Raw genomic sequence first — 20,371 nt, 5'->3', positions numbered from 1 at the left:
TTACCTTCCACTCCAGAATTTAGGGAGAGAGGATAAGGGTATCCCTGGCTCCTCTACAAATCCCAGATCTCTTCTCCCTCATCTCTTCTACTTCTCAGAGCCCTCAATTCGGAAATTTGGATAAATTGTCTGAGAAACTCACCAAATACCACCCCCCCCCCTTCTCCCAACAAACAAGCAAAAATTTGAGCAGGCCTTGCTTAGGGCCTGGTCTTCAAGATCAGGATTATTTGGGAGCCTTTGGCTTAAATTAATTATTCAGGTAATCCAGGCCAGTTTTGGTTGTTGTTGTTGTTTGTTTGTTTGTTTGTTTCCCTCATTTTAGCCCCCAGGGAAACAACTGGAAAAAAATTTTTTTTTAACAGCCGGAGAGCCTTGTTTCAGCTAACTTCAATCCCTGCCAGGACCTGGGAGGTTATAGGAAAAGGGGTGGTCCCTGCCTCTCCCTGTGTCTTTTCTCAACACCTGGCAGGTCCATGATAAAAGTTATGGAAAAAAATAAAAGTTCTTCATTATCTCCAGGCATCAGGCTTTGAGGCCTACACATGCAAGGGGGCCTCCCAGGCCTCTGGCCTCCACTTCACCCTTCTTTCCAAGTCTAAACAAACAGAGAAGCCACCCTGACAGGTCACTTCACTGCTACAGAATCACCAGCTCAAAATCTTCCTTCTTTTAAGGAGCACATGCTGTTGAGGGGGCATCTTCCTTAATCCCTCATCCCTAAAGGGTCCAAAACGATGAAAACTCTTCTCTGTCCCACTCCCTAAACTTGCCTTCTTGTCTGCAAATCAGGCAGGCCTACTCAGCAGAGAGAAAAGAGAAGAGGGGAGAGGGAAATCAACAAAAAGAAGATGGGTACCTAACTACAGAGAAGTGAGACCCTCCCAGCTCCACTCTAAGTACCCCCAGAAGAGTCTGGCCTCTGCAGACTCAGGGAAGGGACAGGAGAGATCAGCACTAATCCTCCATATGCCCTCTTCTGAGGATCCCCTGCCCCAACCCCCTTGCTGGTTCTTCTAAGGACATTGGAAACGGAGTGGAGAGTTAAGATTTGTGTGTTTGCTTAGAGTAAACTTAGGCAACTATCGAGAAGGGGGGATGTTATCAGGCCAGAAGGAGGAGGGGATAAAAAGAAACCATCAGACATTGACGTAAAACTAATTCACATCCACTGGTTTATTATTGATCACGGGGCATTTCACATCGACACTAAAATTCTTTATTGCAAGTTTTACAATAATCAAGTAAATTCAGTCCAAAAACACAATAACCACGATGGTGGGGGGGGGGGGTTCTACCTATAGACTGCCTCTCTGAACTGAAAGTTCATTTTTATTTTCTTTTGGCTCCTCAAACTGAACAGCTCTGAGAGGCTCTTCAGATGCATTTAGCTTTGTCTGCTGTCTTCCCCCCTCTCCTCCCAGCCCCCCCCAACAATAATACAAAAGAACTTCATAGCTTTGTTCTCCTTAAAATGACTTCCCCCTCACTAACCTCCCCTGGTGCATTTTCAATGCAAAAGGCCTAAGGAAAGAGGGGGGAAGGAGGAGGAGGAGAAGGAGGAGAATTGGCTTAAAAATCTCTCTTTCCTTTTTTTCTGTTCCTCATTTCCCCTGAAATTCACCCAAACCAGACCATCGCACCTTGCAATATATAATTTTTGCAGCTTTCTTCCTTAAAAAATAAATAACCCCCCAAAATGGCCTTAAAAAAAAAAAAAAAACCCCAGCAGGTACCATGCTAAGACAACATCACATGCTTAAAAGGGTCCTTAACAGTGGAAGGGAGAGAAGGGCAGAGGGCTTATCTGTTTTGTCAGTTTGGAATTGACAAGGGATAAGGTGGGAGGAAGAGAGAAAAGAACCAAAAAATATATATATATTAAATTCTATAAATAAGAGTCAATTTGTGTGTGAGGGGAGGATGGGGGCATGGGGTGGGGGCAGGGTGTGAGTTATGTTTTATAACCTGGTAATGTCCTCTGCCCGTTGCTGCTCCGGCGGCGTGGCGCTCTGGGAGTGGTCTTCAGAAGTGCCCGGGGTGGCTGCCGAGAGGGTGCTGGGCGCAGCGCCGGCCGGGGGCGCTGACCTGACTTTGGTGTTGGGGAGTCGGTGGTCCTTCTTCCATTTCATGCGACGGTTTTGGAACCAGATTTTGATCTGCCTCTCAGAGAGGCACAGCGAGTGGGCGATCTCGATCCTTCTCCTTCGGGTCAGGTAGCGATTGTAATGAAACTCTTTCTCTAATTCCAGGACTTGCTGCCGGGTGTAGGCTGTCCTCGAGCGCTTGGGTTCCCCTCCGTTATAATTGGGGTTCACTGGGGGGGGAGGAGGAGGGGAAAAGCAAATAGTGGGGTTCAGAGGCAGCAGGCTCCCGCCCCCCACCCTCACCCCATCCTCAGCTCTGTGGAACAGGAGGAGGGGGTGGTGGAAATAAAGTCATCAAGCTAAATGGGTTATAAAGAAGTTGAAGGAAGCTGGAGACTTTGTAGTGTAATAAGAGGGGAATCCTCATTGTAACGACACTGAATTATTTATGCGCCCTTAGAAAGCGAGCATAGTTTTCACACATACATAACAGATCGTAGCACATGGCTCGGACTGCCCAGAGTAGCTAAGCCATAAAATTTATGGGGGATGTAATTACCCATTCTCGCTCGTAAATCCAGTTCAATTGTGCTAACCCAGAGTCGCTCCTGGAGAGAGAGGGGGAAGGAGAGAAAGGAGGACGGGGGCCGGAGGGGGCCAGGGAGGGTGGGGAGCGCTGGGGAAGAGGGGAGGGAGGGGGAGAGCAAAAAGCAAAGTTGCCTACCCGTGCTAACGTGGATTTTTTTCATCCATGGGTAGACTATGGGTTGCTTGCTGGCGGCGCTGGAGGGATGGTCAGGGGCTGGCTGGCTGCAGGCTGGCGGGGCTGGGGACGGGGAGGCGGAGGCGCCTGAGAGAGGCGCCGGCTCGCAGAGCGGCTGTGATTTCTCGGGGTGGTGGTGGCCCGCCTGGGCCGGCCCGTGGCCTCGCGAATTGCCCGGCCCCTGGAGACTGGTGCAGCTATACTGGCGCTCGGGGTAGCTAGGGCGCGGAGGCGGTGGTGGGTACAGCTCCTGGTGGTGATGCTGGAATCCCGATTCCCTGGTCCGGCCGTAATATTCCGGACTGTGTTCAGGGATGTAGCTATTTTGCGAATATTCTTCGCATGGAGGAAATTTCGGATCGATGTAGTTAGAGTCCATCAAATACGAGCTCATGATCATTAATTTCTGGAGTGGAAAATAATTTTTCTCGCTTTGTCGTTTTTCTGCTCCATAAAGCCCTCCTACTAGCTAGCGACCCTGTAAAGTTACTTTCACCATGTGACTCCGCCGGCCAATCACACGGAGCAACCCAGTCCCCGGATAAGGAACCGAATCGCTTTATTCAAAATGTATCCAATTTTTTTTGTGTGTGGTGGTGGTGGTGGTGGTGCTGGGGGTGGTGGTGGTGGTGATGTGGGGTTAGCTGGCGGGGGCTGAGGTGCCCCCAGTGCGCACGCCGCCGACTGACAGCCCTCCCCTGCAAAAGGAGATGGGAAGCCCCCAGCTCCCTTCCAAAGCCTGGGCACTGGGGGGCTGTCGGGAGGCTGTGATTCAGCCCCCTCCCATGGTCTCCCCTTGGGCCTCCGGTGGGTCCCCTGGGCCTCGGCTCCTGAGCTTTTCCAGAGGTCTCCATTCATGGCGATCCTGTCTCAGTCTGTGTAGGTCACCGGGCAGCGCCCCTCTTTTGCAGGAAGAGGAAGTTGAATGAGGAGGACTGGAGTGGAGGTTGGATGGGGAGGGGCCCAGGCTAAGCCCAGGAGGCTGGAGAGCCTGGGGTGCCCCCCATCCAAGGATACCAGAGTCCAGCCCCCTTCCCCGTACACACTCACCCAACCCTCTGGCCATGGGGCCGGCGAGGCAGGGTCCCAGCTGGACCGGGCAGGTAGAGGCAGCGGGATGCAAATGATTCTGACGTCATTTCTGGAAGTCTGGGGGTTGAGCCCCCGCTGAAGAGAGACAGGAAGTGGTTGGCAAAAGCAGAGTTCAGAAGCCTTGCCCTCCTCCCCTAGAACCCACTGACCCTCCCTGCCCCAGCCCCAGAGCAGATGATCTCTTCCACCGCTGGCTGCTGTTTCCACTCTCCTTCCGTCTGGCCTGCTGCTTTCTTACAACTACCTCCAGGGCTGGTTCCTAAGGACCTAGGGCGAGGAGAAGTGGGATTTGCCAGGAACCAGTGCCCTGTGATGGTGCCCAGCCACGGCCCTGAGCGCTCTTCTTTCTTCATCCCCACAGTGAGCCGACCTAACTGAGAGGGAGGCCTGTGTGGGTAGAGCCTGCTTCCGGCCAGGGATTGTATCCATGTAACACATGTGTTTACATGTAAACACACACTCCCAAGGGCCAGCTCCAGGCTGCCTTCCAAAAGCTGAGGGGTGAGCTCACGGAGCTGGGGAGGCTGGGCAGGCCTCGGGGGTCTCCAGCCCATTCCTCCACGCTCCCGTCTCTGCCACCCACCCACAGGAACACCCTGATGGCAGGGTGGCAGGGCCCTGGAGGAGGGAGGGGGCAAGGAAGGGCTGCTTTTTCCAACCCCCCCCCCCCACGCAGCCAGGGGTGGCCACGCTGTGCCACCAATTCCAATTAGCTGATCCCATAACTCAGAGTTGGGGGGTGGCAGAAGGGAGAGCCCAGGGAGGGAGCTGGGTCCCCTTGTTGTACTTGATAACAATTATAGTTTAAAATCATAGCTTGCCAGGGCTCGGCTATATTTTACTTGATAACAATAAAAGTGACACATAAAGTTAACTGTTTATGTTTTATTTATTAGACTAAATCTGCCAGCGGTGGTAGGAGCGCTTGCCTCGTCGCTCCAGCTTTTATAGGGCTGTAAAACGTCATAAATCAGTCTCGCGGAATCGCCCGCACTCTTTGTGTCGGCGGCGGCGCAGGGCTGGCGGCCGCTGGCTGCCTGCTCCCTCCTTTCCACGAAAAGTCGTAATGTGATTTTTTTCCCTCTGATTTTATTATTATGATCGCCGCCGTGATTAGTCAATCTACCTTTAATTCGCCGCCCTACGCTGCCTCCTCCCAGCCCAGCCTGGTTGACACTTGAATAAGTACCTTTTAAAACGGCATAACAACTATTTGAGGGTTTAATTAGAACATCTGCAATTAAGGGAATGAGGAGGGGAAAGGGAAAAAAAAAATAAAGCTCTCTCATGAGAGGGAAGACCGAAGGCAGGAGATTCCCCACCTATCTTTCACCACCTTAGGGATGCGGGAGAGGGGGGTTCCCATTTCCAAATTAGGGCTCACCCTGAGGGCAGAAATGAGAACCGCCTGGGCCCGCTGACCACCTTACATCCTCCGATGTCATGCCGAGGCCCCCCTCATCCCAGGCTCACCAGGAGTGAGGAGTGCTTGGGGGCTCCTGGATACCCTCTCCCCAAGAGACAGTGCCCTGCCCCCCTCCCACCAGGTGGCTGAGGAAACAGGAATTCCCTGAAGGTCCACCATCTCTTACAGGAGATTCCCAGATTTCCCAAGTGGGTTGAGAACCTCTGCCCATTCCTGTCTGGGACCGTGTGCATGTGAGGACTGGCCAGTTTGGCTGGAAGAGGAACGTGAAACTGTGAGGAGGAGAAGGCTGCTACTTGGGTGATAGTGGTGTGGAGTCTGGGAGGGTTTGATTTGTCGTCTTTATTGGGGGTAGGGGCAGGTTAATCATAAGTTGCTGGAAGAGGGCAGAGGGAAACCAACGCTGGATGCTGCCTACATAAAGAGTCTGAACCGCAGCCCCAGACTGCCCCACAGGGAGAGCCAAAGCTCCAGAGAGCTCAGGTAGGGTGGGGGGAGGGTTGCTGAAGAAGAAGAAAGCCTTCCAGCCCCACCCCCAACCTCCCTTTCAGGCCAGCACCTGGATCAGCTTGCCCCACCCAGTCCTGGCCCGGAATATTCCCTTCCTCACCTTGGAAAGGTGAGGTCTGGGCCTGGCTCTTCTGCTCCCAGCCCTCCCACTCTCCTTCTACCAGCCCTGCCCCCACCATAACCCTCTTTTCTTTCATCTCTTCACCTTCTCGGGATTCTTAGGGAGTTCTTCCCAAGGCATTGCTGGTCCCACACCCCCACTCCCCAGGATTCTGAGCTCCTGCAGGTGGTTCAAGAGAGCAGGAGCAGAAAACCCACCTTGGGCCAATATGTAGACATAGATACAGAGTTCAGTTGCCTCCAGCTGAATGTCAAGTCTGTCTTTGGTTATTACGGCTAACAAATACATATGCATACATATTATTAGTACTTGTTAATACATCAGATGCCTCCTTATGCAGCCATAAATATGTGGGGTTCTCCTTCCACGTTGGCACAGCCAATTCAACACGCACCTCCAGAAAGTGAAATCTGGAAGACTCCCCCAAATTTGTCCACATTCATCTACATCATTCGCCATAAAACTCCTTCTGGGTGCCTATAGCTTAATAGCAAGAAAGTCACCTATCACAAGGGAAAATAGCAAGCCAGCCAGACTCCACCATACACATACATGCAAACATTTTTCACCTGGATATTATTATAATCACAGAAATGAAATCCTTCTGGAGAGGCAGTGCACTTAGCATTGGCTTTATGGAGGGGGGAGTACTAAAGCCGCTCCTGCCTGTGTTGAGCCCTCTTATCTGGTCCTGTCTCCTTTTGTGCTTTGCCCTCCTGCTCCTGCCTTGCCAGCCCGTGGGTCTCCACCCCCCCACCCCTGCTCTGCCCTCTACCTCTCTCTCCCTGACCCAATTTTATTTTTAAATTTTTTCTGACCACCTTTTGCCAGCTTCCAAACACTCTCTGAATGCCACCCTCCCCATCTCCTTTCTGAATCTCGATCTGGTTTCTCTTTCGGAAACCTGTTTCAGTACAAAGCGCTTCCCTTCTGACACCACTGAAGAAAAATATGTGTCCATTGTGTGCGAGGCCTTATTGTGCCCGGATTACCATACTGACCGTTGGATAACCCATATTCCTCCCCTCCCCAGTAACAAGCAGCCGGCTGAAGGACCTCGGCGGCTCCACACGTTCTGTGCTGCATTAAAATCTCACCTCTCAGACTCCCTAGATTTTCCTAGGGAGAAAATAAATGGGAGAGCCAACTCAGGATTTGGAGGGCAAAGAGAAGGAAAATGAGGGTCATTCCTTCTCCCACTCTCAGAAGTGCAGGATTGTGTGTGTGTGTGTGTGTGTGTGTGTGGTTTTGTTGTTGTTTTAGAGATTAAAAAATCACAACACATCTCTTTCCTCTTCCTCAAATAAATTGACTTTTAGATGGTATGCAATCAAGTAATTCATTTCATTTTTATTTTTTCTCCAAGCAACTTGAAAACCCCAAACCAAAGCAAGACTCCTATCTTATTTCTTGTCGTGTGTGTACGTATAGATGGGTGTTTTTGTCCCTTTCTAATGCCAGCAGGCAGAGGTAATGTATGCAAAAGAATATGCAAATGCTTAATTGATTTTTTCTTAAATCTCTTGTCAGTAAAAGTAATGAATTGGTCTAAAATGATTTTAATAACCCGGACATGTCACCAGAAAATACTAAACCTTTTTTTTTCTCCTGGAATCGCTTATAGTAAAAAAAAAAAAAAAAAGCAATCATGGAATGTTAATTTGCCCCCCTTTAAAATATTAAAGATGAATTTCTCTTGTTTGTTCGGAGACCATAGGCAAGGTCCTCTCGTGGATTTCCCCCTCCTTGCCTTGCCTTCCTTGGAATTCAATTTTCCTCAAATCTCGTTTAAAGTGGCTTTTTAAAAAGTGGCCGCATTTTAATATTGGTTAGACAGAGTGACCTGCATTTCACCTCGGGTGTTTGACTTGTTCCAATAGGTCACTGCCATGGGGTTATTGATGGGGAAACTCCATTGAAATTTGTCTCTTCGCAAATGGCCTTTAGATCTTCCAGCGAGTTCAATAACTAGTTATAATGTGGAAGAGGAAAAATGAAGGCCCTGGGCTAACGAATTTGATGTTTCATTTTTATGCTGGAGAAATTGTTAGTTAGAGGTTGGGTTCCCCACCCCCTTCCTTGCTCATCCTGGCCTCACTGACCCCCCTACCCCACTCTCATCCAAGGCTGCTGGATTATATCCCCTTTAAAACTTGAGCTGGGGTGTCCCTTTCTCCCTTTGATGCAAGCTTTAATTCTTATTATTATTAACATTGTTGTTGCTGTTGAAAATTCTGACTTAAGGCTTCAGGAAGCTTGCGCTGCTGGAGATTTGTAACCTAAACTTTCCTGTTAGAGGGGGAAAGGACTTTTACTTTTAAAGGAGCCGAAAGGCAGTTTTGAAAGTTCTAGGAATTAGGTTGGCTTTAGGGTAGCTTATGGAGGGCTCCCTGGCCTGGTGCTTCCAGAATTAAAGAAATGATAGGAGGCTGGGAACCCAGAATTAAGGAAACGATAGGGGCTTGATGAGGGCATCTCAAAATGCCCCAATCTGTTCTTGGCTTCTGAGAGGCCAGAGACCCATGCGACCAGGCACCCAGGACCAAGGAAGGCAGAGCTTGGGAAAGGCTAAGGATAGAGGGAGAATTCCATGGAGCAGGCAAGAGAATCCTGGATCTCTCTCCTCCAGGGTCAGAGACAGAATTCCTGGGGATGTGGAATGGTAACTGCTTGCTTCATGAACAGGGCACCCCAGGAAAGCCCACCTCCCGAAGAAGACAGTGCATTTTCCATGAACTGCAAAGAGGAGAGGAAAAATAATGGGGGTGGGGAAGGTGATGGCGATTTTATAAGGTTCCTTTTTTTCCTGGGGTCCTCAAGGAGTCAGAGAGGAAAGGGCAGGGAGAGAGAGGAAAGGTCTTTATTTTATTCTCCTCAACCACAACCAAGTTGGGGACCCCTTGACTTCTCCAGAAAAGCTTCTGTGAGGAAGGACTGTGGAGAGCTTGGTCTCTCTGGACTGACCCAGCCATTCAAGATCATTACCATTATTAACCTCTATAATAACAAGAGCATCATTCCCTCACAAAACAGAGCTCCCAGTGTGCCTAATTTTCTTCTTCCGGGAATCTTCCCTTCTCCTTCCCTGCCCAAAGGGGCCCAGTTTGCTCAGCCCCAAGTTTCTCCTTTAAGAAGCCTACCTGCCTCCTACTCCCCTTCCGAGCCTTGGCCCACAGATGGGAGTCATTCCAAAGGCTTGCCTTGATTCCTGGGTTGGGGGAGTTAAGGCCCAGGACAACATGTAAGGGCTGAAACTAGGTTGCCACCTCCCTCTATCCCCTCAAACCCAGAGGCAGCATCTTGGTGCCACCTGGGCTCCTGGACACACTTCCCTAGACACATCCCTGGCACCACTAGAATATGGGGAGTAGCCTTTAATGCTGCACCACAGCTCCATAAAAATGGGGGAGCTCGATAAGGGGCCATCGGCGGCTTCAGGACTTCCCAGCCAAGCGGGAATCCATTGCGATCTGATCTAAACTTGCCCGCAGCACCCTCCGCGCTCTGGCCGCGGCGGGCGAGCCCCATCCCCAGGCCGCTCGCCTGCCTCGGCCCGCACCTTGGCCGCCTCCTCCGAACCCAGGACCCCCAGCCTCGGGCCTCGCCCTCTCCCCGGTTTAATTACGTGATTGATTTTCGCTTTGGTCGCGTCGGGACGCCTCTGCCTCCGACTGTTTAAATCTTTCGGCTCCCTTTTTGTGTTTCCGAGTCCTCCTGACGGGCTGTAATTTAGAGACTGCCCCTCGGGTGACCTGGGTCCGGTGGGTCCGGGCTCCTGCCTCGCCCTACACGCCAACGAAATGGTCCTCCCACGGTGCTCGGCGCGGCCCTGGCTGCAGCAGCCCCACGCCGCCGGGCTCTGATACTCGGGTCCTGCCCATTCGCCTTCCTGAATTATTTTGTGCTCCATTATCCTCTGATAGAAAAATGTTCCATGTTTGAGTTATCACTCCATGCCTGGGCCCGGAGCTGGGCTGCTCCGCGTTTTTGTGTTTTCTCTTCCCCCGAATGTGGTGTGCATTAGAAGGTCTGGATGGAGACCCGAGGCGGCACCACGCCCGGCTCCAGGCTCCGCGGGGAGCTCGAGCCGCTTCCCCCAAAGAGCAGACCCGCGCGGGAGCTCGAGAAGCGCCGGGACAAGAAAATTCGGCCACAACTTTGCACCACCGAGCGCGAGCGGGCCCGTGGGGCTGGCGGCCCCCAGCCTGCCGTCGGTCGTTGAATCTGCTCTGGCTTCCCGGCCCCAGACAGAGGCCCGTCGCCCTGGCAGCCCCAGCGGGCCCGGCCGCGGGCACCTGCGTCCAGGAACACGCCGGGCGACAGCCCCTTCCCCGGAGGGACTGAAGGTGAGGCGAAGGAAGGGAAAGAGGGGAGGAATTTTCATTTATGAGAAGTGTAGGTTTGGGGTGGGGAGAGGAAGGGGAAGCCATGAAATAAAGAAAAGGAGCCCCTTCGCCCACCGTGGCTGACCTCTTTCCCTGTCTCCGGAAGAAAAACAAAACAAAACAAAACACAACTCCCTTTCCTCCCCAAACCACTGCTTTTCCGCTTACTCTCTCATCTATTTACAACTAATAAACACTTCTCTGAGTATTCTCCCACGTCCTGTTCATTCTTTGATCCCTTCCAACGAGGCAAGCAATGAGTTTACTATTAGCAGTATTTTATGACTACACACACACACACACACACACACACACACACACACACACACACATTTTTTCCTTCAGGGAGAGGAGGGACTCAGGAATGTGTTGCCCACTGGGGAAGAAGTTCAGGGAAACTTGAGTTGGTCACAACCTTCTCCCTGTCCTCCGACCTACAACACCCCCAACCCCTGCTCCCCCCAACCTCCCCCCCCCCCCACCCCGGACCCCGCAGCAATGTTGCCGGGTAAATAAGAGTCCGCCTGCCTGGCTATTAGGATTCTGGAGACGTTGGCATCTGTAGCAATCATTAGTCAAAGCCGCGGAAGCCAAAGGAGCCGAGGAGTTGGACAGAAAAAATCTTGGAAATGATATACAGGAGCCGCGGAGGCATCAATCCCGGGCCGATAAGAGAGCGGCTGCCGGGAGCGAGGCGGCCGCTTAATTGGGCCCTGGGCACCAAGAACAATTGGGGAGGGGGGCACCTAGGGGTCGGGCAGTGACCCTGGCACCATTTGGGCACTCTACAAAAATAGTCGGGGACTTGAACGCCCTTTTTCCAAATTTCAAAGGCCCATTTGGGGTTGGGGAAGACTTTCATGCCTGTGTCAGCCTCTCCACCCTGAGAGCCAAGACGAGCCCAGCTGAGGGCTCTCCCCTTCTCTCGCATTCTCCTTAGGCTGTCTTGAGAGGTACTGCAGGATGGGGAGCCTGGCTGTCACAGAGACAGCCTGGAGAGAGAGGCTATGGTCCCTAGAGTGGGTTTTGAAGGGGCAGATGACTCAGTTGGACTAGTTTTGGAGATAGCTTTAGAGATAGCAACAGAATCACTCACTTTAACAAGCAAAACATCCAAAAGGTATTTGTTCTCCATCCCCACTCGCCTGATGTCTCTTGATCACAGAGATAGAGAGATGCAGGAAGTTTAAATCCTTCCAGAGGGAGATCTATGCCCCTACATACAGATGCATGCATTATGGAACCCCTTTAAACATATGTTCAAATGTTTAAGTTTGCAGCAAAACTGCAAAGACCGTAAAGATCTCCAAATGTGTAGCCTCAATATGTAGCTATTTTACGGGTTGAGAGGCCCTTGCATAAATCTAAATAAAATTTTCAAAATAGAGATTGAGCAACACACACATAGTTCTTTCCCATCGAGAAAAAAAAAACTCCAAAGATTCATCTAGATGTTTAGAGAGACTGTACCAATACATCCCAGCGTATACATCCAAACACTACAGAAAGATTGGTAATGCGCACGCAGGAATTCGACGGAGGACTGGTATGTTCACTGTGGATCTATAAATCTAAAGATCTATATACCTGCATTTAAATGTGGAGCAGAAAGTGATATAAAACATACATCCTGTTATATAGACATAGATCGATCTATAAATACATTTTCACGTGTATAGCTATTGGACTGCTCAGCTCTCTATAACAATATGTGTATTTGCATTGAGTCCTAGGAATGAGGGAGATTCTCTAGTGATTGTGCGTTTGGGATGTCCTAGCCCAGACTTCTCTGGGAAACAAATGAGGGTAAACTAGGACCTGTGCAAGTGCTAAGAAGCCCAGGAACTCATAATCTATGGCCTCATTTCCAGCATATGGGGGCATTTCTCTGGCAATGGATAGGAGCCCTGATCCCTGGGCCTGAAAGCGTCCTGACTTGATATAGCCCTCACTGAGATGGAGGTAGAGAGCTCTTTTCTTCCTTTCCCTTCTGCTCCCTAGCCCAGGGCTGGGGAAGGTGGGGGGGACCCTTGGGAAGTTGGGGTGTCTTTAGAAGGGGAAGGCTCATTAACATTAAAAAATGGAGTTATTCAGGTAAAATATGATTTTGTTTGGAGACAGTTCAGTTACAGTGAGCCGTCAGAAGGCTGTGGGCTTTCACACATACACCCACACCCATCTTAATTACATAAAACCCAGTCACAGAGGGTTTTCTCCATTCATTCGGTGCTAGGTGCTGGATGGGTTCTTCTATATGCTCGCTCCCAATGCCTCTTTTCAAGAGCTCTTTCGACCTCTGAAGTCCCGTCTTGTCAAGAAGGGGTTTGGGCTCAGGAAAGGGGTCACAGGGAGATAGCAGATCCAGAAGTCATGGTAGAGCCCCCAGGAGTCACAGTATCAACCACCAGGCTCAAAAGCTGATTGCATTCCATGTTAGTCCCTTTTTAATTGAGGGGTTGGGGACACCAAGGTCTGTGTGGGCAAAAGAAAAATGAGCGATTGCATGGTTTTTAAATCTGGAACTTTGAGGGGGGAAAATTCACCAACAAGCGCTTTTCTTATTGGAGGCACAAGATTTGGAAAGCCCTGGACTTCCTTTTATTTTTTTCTTCTTTGGTTTACTGGGCAAAGGGAGGCAAGAGGGCCCCAGGTGGGCTTCGGGAAGTGCAATCCAATCTAGCTGGCCAGCTTGGGGGAGAGTGATTTACAAAGCAAAACCTCAGATGCTACTTCCTGAGAAGTCACCAGATCAAAACAGCCTCCTCTAGGCTTTTATGACCCCATCTCTACTCCCAACAGGAAAAGCACCCTCAATAAAACCTCAGCCCACGCCCCCATCCTCCACCCAGAGAAGGGGGAGAGACCCAATCTAAAATGAGGGACTGACCCTTACTCCCTTCATTCACACCACACACACACACACACACTGGGTTTTCCAGAAAGTTGACTTTTTAAAGAAGTATTTACTAGACAAAATTGTCCCCCACTGACCAAAGAAGCAGCCCTGAGAAATTTGGAGTTTTGGAGTTCGAGCCTAGGATAGCAAGTAAAAGGAGAATCTGATCAGAGACGGGTCTGGTCTCAAAAGTCCCAGTTCAATGCCTTTCAACACCCCACAACCCAACAGGCTAACAGGACACTAAAGGTCACCAAGAGCCTGGCTGCCCCCATCTGTGGGGGCTGCTCCAGCGTTTTGGTGTTCCAGGGAGGCAGGAGAGAGGAAACTTAACAGTTGCCCAGGGCTTGAGGGGCAGGGCTGAGCTGGGGAGGACAAATGGTCTTCAGGCTGAACCCATGGGAAAAATGGGGCAGGACAATGAGTGCGAGGTTGGCTCAAGTCAGTTGGTTTACTGGGCTTCTCTGGGCATGTGCATATGCTACTGTGTGTTCTGGTGTGGTGTTTGGGGCTGAGGGCTGGGGATTTTTCAAGGGTGGAACCCAACCTGCTCTGCCTCTCAGAGAGCTGAGACACCTGCAGTACTGAAGGAACACCAGGTAACTGAGCCCACACATCCCACCCAGCCCGTGTGGGGTTGCAGATCATGGTAGAACTTTCTCTGTATGAGTGTCAGGTGTAGAGAAGTAGCTGCCTTCCTGAATAAACCTATCCAACCTCTCATTGTAGATCTTAAGGCCTGGTCATCAGAGGCTGAATAAGGTCCTGGTTACCTAGCCCAACTTTCCCAAGTCCCAAATTACATCACACACACCCCCAATCTCTCTCTCTCTCTCTCTCTCTCTCTCTCTCTCTCTCTCTCACACACACACACACACACACACACACACTCAGCAAATCTCCTGGGTATCTCTGTTCTCCTTTTGCCCCACAGTGAGCCTTAGCAATGGTAGAGGAAGGTGAATCCCAGGATTCTGTAGGATTCAAGGACAAAGAGATCTCTTTGACCCCAGTTCCTCAGTCCAGCCTCCTTGGGCTTCTGGGGTCCCTTCAAAGCAGCCAAGGGAGATATACTACTAATAGTATACTACTATTAGTAGTATATACTAGTATTAGTATATATACTATATACCATACTATATACTATACTAGTATATATACTAATATAATAGTATTATACTATTAGTATAATAGTATATATACTAATAGTATATCTGGGAGTATACAGATATACTATTCTGGGTGACAAAGACCCAATAAAAGGGAATGTGATTTTCTTGGCCCTCCAGCAATCTAGTTCCTTCCTTAAATGGAATCTCTAACCCAGGAAGCCTTAGCTTGGGGTCTCAAATCTGGATTGTCTCCCTTCTCCATCTGAAAGGGCTCCAGGGTCTCCAGTCCCACCAGCAGGAGGCTCAGGGTAATTCTTGTTTCCCCAGCAAAAGAAAACACAGAATTGAGCCTAGGACAATGATGTTTCAGCTCAAAAACTCAGCCCAAAGCAATTATACACAGAAAGGGAGAGTCAAAGAGACAGAAGAAGTTCACATGGGTATTAGAAGGGACTGGAGCAATCAAACCTCTCTTCCCAGTGCCTGTTGGGACAGAAGCAAGCCCCCATCTTTCTTTTTCCACCCTTCATGAGATCTCGAAACTCCAGTGTGAGAAATCCACAGTGGAGGTGAAAGTTGGTCTCAAAGACTCCCACACCATCTACCAGGGAAAAATAAATGTGCGTGCTTTAATTCAAACTCATGAAAGAGGTCAGTGGTGCAGTGTGGTTGACGGAGACGTGGGAAGTGGAGGTCCCATGCTTTCTGAGAAGAGCTGCTCTCCCTCTGACTTCTCATTCTAATCCTTCCCCTCTGTCCTGTGGCACTGTCCCCAAATCAGGCCCACGCAGAAGACCAACAAGCAGAGTGGTGCTGACAAAGCCCAGCTCAAACTGGGTTACTACTTGCACTCGTGCACTCCTGATACCCCTAAAGAGGGGTTAGAGGTCTGAGTGGCACAGGCCATCAGAGCTCCTGCCCCTCAGTCAGCTCAAGGAGGGCAGAAGATCAAGAGAAGAGAGGGAACTCAACCATAAAATTAACCACAAAACAAAGCCCTAGAGCATGGGGGGTACTGGAGGGAGAAATCTCTGGGTCTGGATTCACGAGTGGATTGGCTTAGGGCCCAGCCCCAGCATTCAGAAAACACAGCCTCTCTGTCCTACGTGCACAGTTTCTGTGCCATTAGACAATCTTGCTCCAAAACAGTTTCTCACCCACTGCTTGTTCTGACTTGATCCATCTAAACACAAACACAGAAATCCACACTTTCAGTGGCTGTGTCCTTTGTGGCAAGGACACAGGATCATCACTTAGTTTATTATTGTTGTTACTATTATTGTATAATAATCGTATAAGATTGATATTATTATTATTATATTATTAAAAGAATGGAAAGGAAAGGGACTTAAATTGATCAACTGTTTAATATAACAGGGGAGCAAAAATCTCCACGTCAGCTCCCTTCCCCAACCACCTCAGAGGTCCTTTGATAAAGCTAATGGCTCCTGAGCACTTCCAGAATGATAAATCAAAAGAGGTCTCTTCTAGTCGCCCCCACCTGCCTCCAGGAGGATCTGAAGAGAATGAAAACTCTACAAGGTAAGTGTTTAGGGAATAATCACTGTCAGAATTTGAATTCAGGGCTGGAGTCCATATCCACACCTACTGTACACCCTAATCTCGAGTCTACGTCTATAAAGCCCAGTGAATTGGGTAGGACCTCACCGGGGGGGAAATGGGAATGATCCAGAGGACGCCTCCAACTTCAGATCCCTGTACAATTGATATTCACCTCGAGGCACATTGTTAGAACCAGAGAACGCAAGCCAAAGACTCCCCAGAACTAGTTCAGGGACAAAGAGAGGGGCTAGAATATTCTCAGTATCGCTTGTCCCATTTGTAGCTGAGAAAGGGTGGACTCAGGGGCTAACGCGGGTGGTGAGGGAGGGAAAGAGGAAGAGGAGTTGAGGGGAAAAGTGAGACAGAGACCCAAGTATTTTTTGGCTGATTGGTTTGTGGGGCCCATGTGACCCTGCTTAGCGCATTTCTGATTGGTTGTCTGACCTTTTCTAGGGTTAAAGACCTAGGAACAAAATCAAAAGCTTCCCAGGTTGACTGGGGCACCTTGGCACCTGGTTGATCACCCATTCCCTGCTCCAGGAGACCCCAAAATCAGGTGTGGGGGGCGGGGTGGAAAACCAAGAGTCTCAGGCCCAATTTGTATTTGTCTTTCTTCCATTTGTGTATTGTGTATTTGTCCTACAAAACAGCAAAAAACTGGCCCAGGTATTTGAGAGGAAGGACGATCTATTACTACTGGGGCAGGAAGAGAGGGTGATACTTAAATGGAACTGTTGAGCTTAAGACACAGAAAAGGAGATGAAGAAGTCATAGAACCCCCAACAGACGTTGCATAAATCTGTGAAACAGAAACACACACCCCTCTCCACGGACAGGAAGGGAATGGACTGCAATTTGGCCAGGAGTCTGGGAAGGCTGAGTTTGCCTGGGTGTGGGACTCTGGCCCCGGCTAAATTTTTGATTAAAGGCCATTAGACTCGCTCCCTAAAGCCCTATAGAGGCCGGCGGAAGGGCAGAGTCAAGTTAGAGACCAAGGAAAACTCCAGTCTCCCTGAGGTTTGAATGGAAGGTTTCCAGAAGCCCTTAAAATCACAGACTGGTGGGGAGGGGAGAATGGAGAGGGCCGCTTATGAGAAAGGGAGAACCTGAGAGTTAACTTTTTGAATGGGCTACTGGGGAAATCCTCTGGGATGCTCACGCTTCCCTGGGAAATAAAGGAGTGGGGGGGGGGGGGATGGTGGGAAGGCCCAATCTTGGCGTGGGACAGAGGGCTCCAGAGGGAGGGCATCCGGGAGTTCCCCATGTCCCCTGCCAGCGCTCCTCACGCAGGCGAGAGCCCGCTAGAGCCAGGGATGGGGATCGGCTCAGACACCGGTGTCTTTGGGTCTCTGTTCCCCTTCACCCTCCTGGAGTCTGCCTGGGCTCTCCGTCTCTGCTTCAGTCCCGCTTCTTCCTCAGTTCTTTGGGCGGCAGGGGCACACTGACAACGTCCTCTCCCCGTCCCCCACCCCAACACTTCTCCACAAAAACGGTGTCCAGGCCCGCCTCGAGCCCTAAGGCAGTCCTCCCCCCTGGGTAGGCGCTGACCTGGCTCGCCCCCTCCCCTCTCCTCCCCTTTCCCTGGGCCTAGGCCAGTAGCCCTCCATGGGCCCGCCTTCCTCCCTGCTTCGGAATCCCTCGAGATATGGGAGATATGGTCGGCCCCTTCAAGGAGCCTGAGTTTCTATGTCTTCCATCCTGGCTTAGCTCCGGGTGACTCATGGGGAGGGGTAGGCACTTGCAGGTGTGGAGGACACGTGCCTCCCGTGCCCGACGCCTTCACTGCTCCTTCCTAGAAATCTTTAAGGTGCCCCAGCCTGAGACTGGCCCCAGGAATCACTGCCCATATTGGGCCCTGATGGCTCCATCCCCCAGAGGCCACTCTCTCCTCCGGGCTGAGGATCTTTCCTGGCCAGCCCAGTAAAGACACTGCCTCCACTCTCCCACTCATTTACACTCCACTCACAGCAGAACCTCTAGGCCTCCCGGCCTAGTTTTACCTCAGACAAGGGCTAGGGGTGCCAGCAAAGACCCCAGCAGCTAGAGGGAGGAGGCACGAAACCACACTGGCCCCAGCCAGACTAAGACCCCAGACTACAGACGCTGGGACAGCTGCCCACCCAGGCCTGGTGGTGAGGAAAGAGAAAGCGCTTTGGGACTCCCTGGATTCAAACCAGCCACCTTCAAGATGCTTCTGCCATTTCAGGTCGCAGCCTATGGGCTCAGAAGTCCCAACGCCTTCCCTCCCTCTCCAGCTGCCTGACCTGCCCTGGCCCAAGGGCCGAACTGGCCCCTCCCTGGCCCAGGGCCCCCCAGGTGCGCTTGCACCTAGAGTTTACACACTCTCACCAGCACCCAACACCCATGTGTGTGCCGCAGTCTTTCTTCCCAGCTGAGGAGGAAGAGGGGGTCAGGAAGACCTAGCAAAGCTCTAAAGAACCCAGGCCTCTCTTTACCGCAGTTGACTCGCAGCTGGAGGGAATAAAGGGCAGGGAGGGGAGGGCTGGTCAGAGGAGACAAGCTCCCCCATCCTCCTACCTCCCAGCGGCTTCTTCTCTTCTTCTTCCACCCTAGCCTGGGGATGCCCGGGGAGGCCTTCTTCCCCTCCCCTTAATGAGTGGGAACTGCCTCCTATCTTGGGGAGGGGGATTAGGTAAATGGGAGAAAGGGTCAGAGAGAGAGAAAATTAACTTACAGCGTTCGCCTGGGATTCATTTGCGAAGATGTAACTCTCACCATCATCCCCAGCGCCGTAATCCCCTCTAACTGCCAGGCCCTCTGTCCTAGCATTAAACCTCACCAGCAGCTGCGTGGCTGGACAGTTAAGATTATATATGATGTAAATATATTGTGGGTTTGTCAGCTCTCCCTACACCATAAAACTTGGTTTAATGACATCACGTGGTCCCCCAAGAGCCACTCACGGGCTTGCCTTCGGGCCATTCACATAAATAACCTCCAAAAGTTTCAAACTCCTAAATTCACATAGAAGCCGTGCGTATTTCTCTAATGCTCAGTTACACTAAAAAGCCCTTGTGCTGCTCCTTTGCCCCACCCCCACACCCCCCTTGCAGGGTGGGGAGGGGGGAGAGGGTGGATCCTTATTTATTTATTTATTTACTTACTTATTTCCATAAGGACCTGTCGCCTTCGAGGTCGTGTTGATATTTTTTTTCCTCCTATTTTTTTTTCCTCCTCTCTCCTCTAATTGCTCAGAGTGGGCCGTGTCCCCCTCTTCCCACTCCCCCGGGGAAGGTAAGTCACGCTTCTTGCCCTTTTTTCTCGCTGCCAGAGGGGGTGGGCTTCAGGGCAAAGTGGAGAGGCAGGCTCCATGGTCTCTGCTTGGGACCCAGAAGCCCCTCCACCAACTTTCCCAGAGCAACGCCAAATCCTGGTACTCGCAGATTGTTCCAGGAGGCTGGCTGGTGGGAGAACCACCTCAGACTTCAAAGCAGAGGCCTCTGCTCGGAGAGAAAGCGAGGGTCTGGGCGGTACCTACTCCCAGTGTAGGGGAGTGCGTCCGAGGCCTCTGGCTAGGTTGTGGCCGCTGACGCCGCTGGAGCAGAGGCTGGGGCCTGGGCGCAGGCCTGCAGACTGACAGGAGGGGCAGGGGCGGGGGCGGGCGGGCGCGGCTGCGTCTACCCCAGCCCGGCCAACCTCAGTCAGCCCTCCAGCTGCTCCAGAGAAAGAGAGGCCTTCACCCTGCCCTGCCTTGGCGGAAGGAGGCCTTCAGTGCAAGGTGGAGCCGGTGCGCCCTACCCTGCGGGTCTGAGTCATGTAGGCCCTGGCCTCGGCCAAGCCCCTGGTTCTATCCCTGGGGCGGTGCGTCCCCTGGGGAGGAAGCTCAGGGCCTCGGCAGCCCGGGATGCCGGCGCGCGCGATGGCGGGCGCCACGGCCTCTTTCTTAGTTAACTGTTACCCACTGGAGACGCCAGTGCTTCTCCACGCTTCACCGCTCGCCCAATAGTTTTCCTCAGCATGGAGAAAAAATTAAAATAACTCCCTGAAGAAAATTACACATTTTATTTGAGAGAGAGAGAGAGAGTGAGAGATTGAGAGAGGAGCCGAGTTGGTGCTAGGCTGGGCAGACTGCTGTGTGCTAGTCATGGAGAGACACTACGGGCGCCCTAACCTGGCCTGAGTGCAGGGCGAAGGTAAGGGTACAGCGATGGGTGCAGTTCAATAATCATTTGTCCAGACCTCCTACGTGCTAGGCATGGGGTGAGGAGAGGCTCCTGGGTTTAAAAAAAAAAAAAAAAAAAAAAAAAAGACAGATGGATAGCTTAGGCAGTGGGATGCAGAGAAGTCAGTCCTTATAATAAATCCAAGGAGCATCAGCATTAATAATCATAAATATTCCCCTTGCCCCTCCCCAGAGTCTCTCTGCTCCCTTTCCCTCTTGGCTGCTATAGCAGT

At 51.2% G+C, this 20,371-nt stretch overlaps 1 protein-coding gene across 6 annotated transcripts; it reads right to left on the bottom strand.

Moving 5' to 3' along the window:
• Positions 1–1,190: 1,190 nt before the first annotated feature.
• HOXC4 (homeobox C4) lies at positions 1,191–4,579 on the bottom strand. Of its 6 annotated transcripts, XM_042944573.1 has the most exons (5): positions 4,313–4,579; positions 4,092–4,209; positions 3,901–4,017; positions 2,812–3,256; positions 1,191–2,317 (listed from the first exon to the last, which is right to left on the bottom strand). In XM_042944573.1, exons 1-5 carry the CDS (start codon positions 4,378–4,380, stop codon positions 1,962–1,964), a joined length of 1,104 nt encoding a protein of 367 aa, XP_042800507.1. In that variant the 5' UTR covers positions 4,381–4,579; the 3' UTR covers positions 1,191–1,961. The 6 variants fall into 6 exon arrangements, with proteins under 6 accessions (XP_042800507.1, XP_042800506.1, XP_042800509.1 ...); XM_042944572.1 differs by having other exon boundaries at positions 4,092–4,579; XM_042944575.1 differs by having other exon boundaries at positions 2,812–3,752; positions 4,187–4,579.
• Between the last annotated feature and the right edge of the window lie 15,792 nt (positions 4,580–20,371).

This window comes from Panthera leo, chromosome B4, assembly GCF_018350215.1.
Source record: "Panthera leo isolate Ple1 chromosome B4, P.leo_Ple1_pat1.1, whole genome shotgun sequence".
Taxonomy (NCBI): Eukaryota; Metazoa; Chordata; class Mammalia; order Carnivora; family Felidae; genus Panthera; species Panthera leo.
This window is presented reverse-complemented; position numbering and strand designations above follow the sequence as displayed.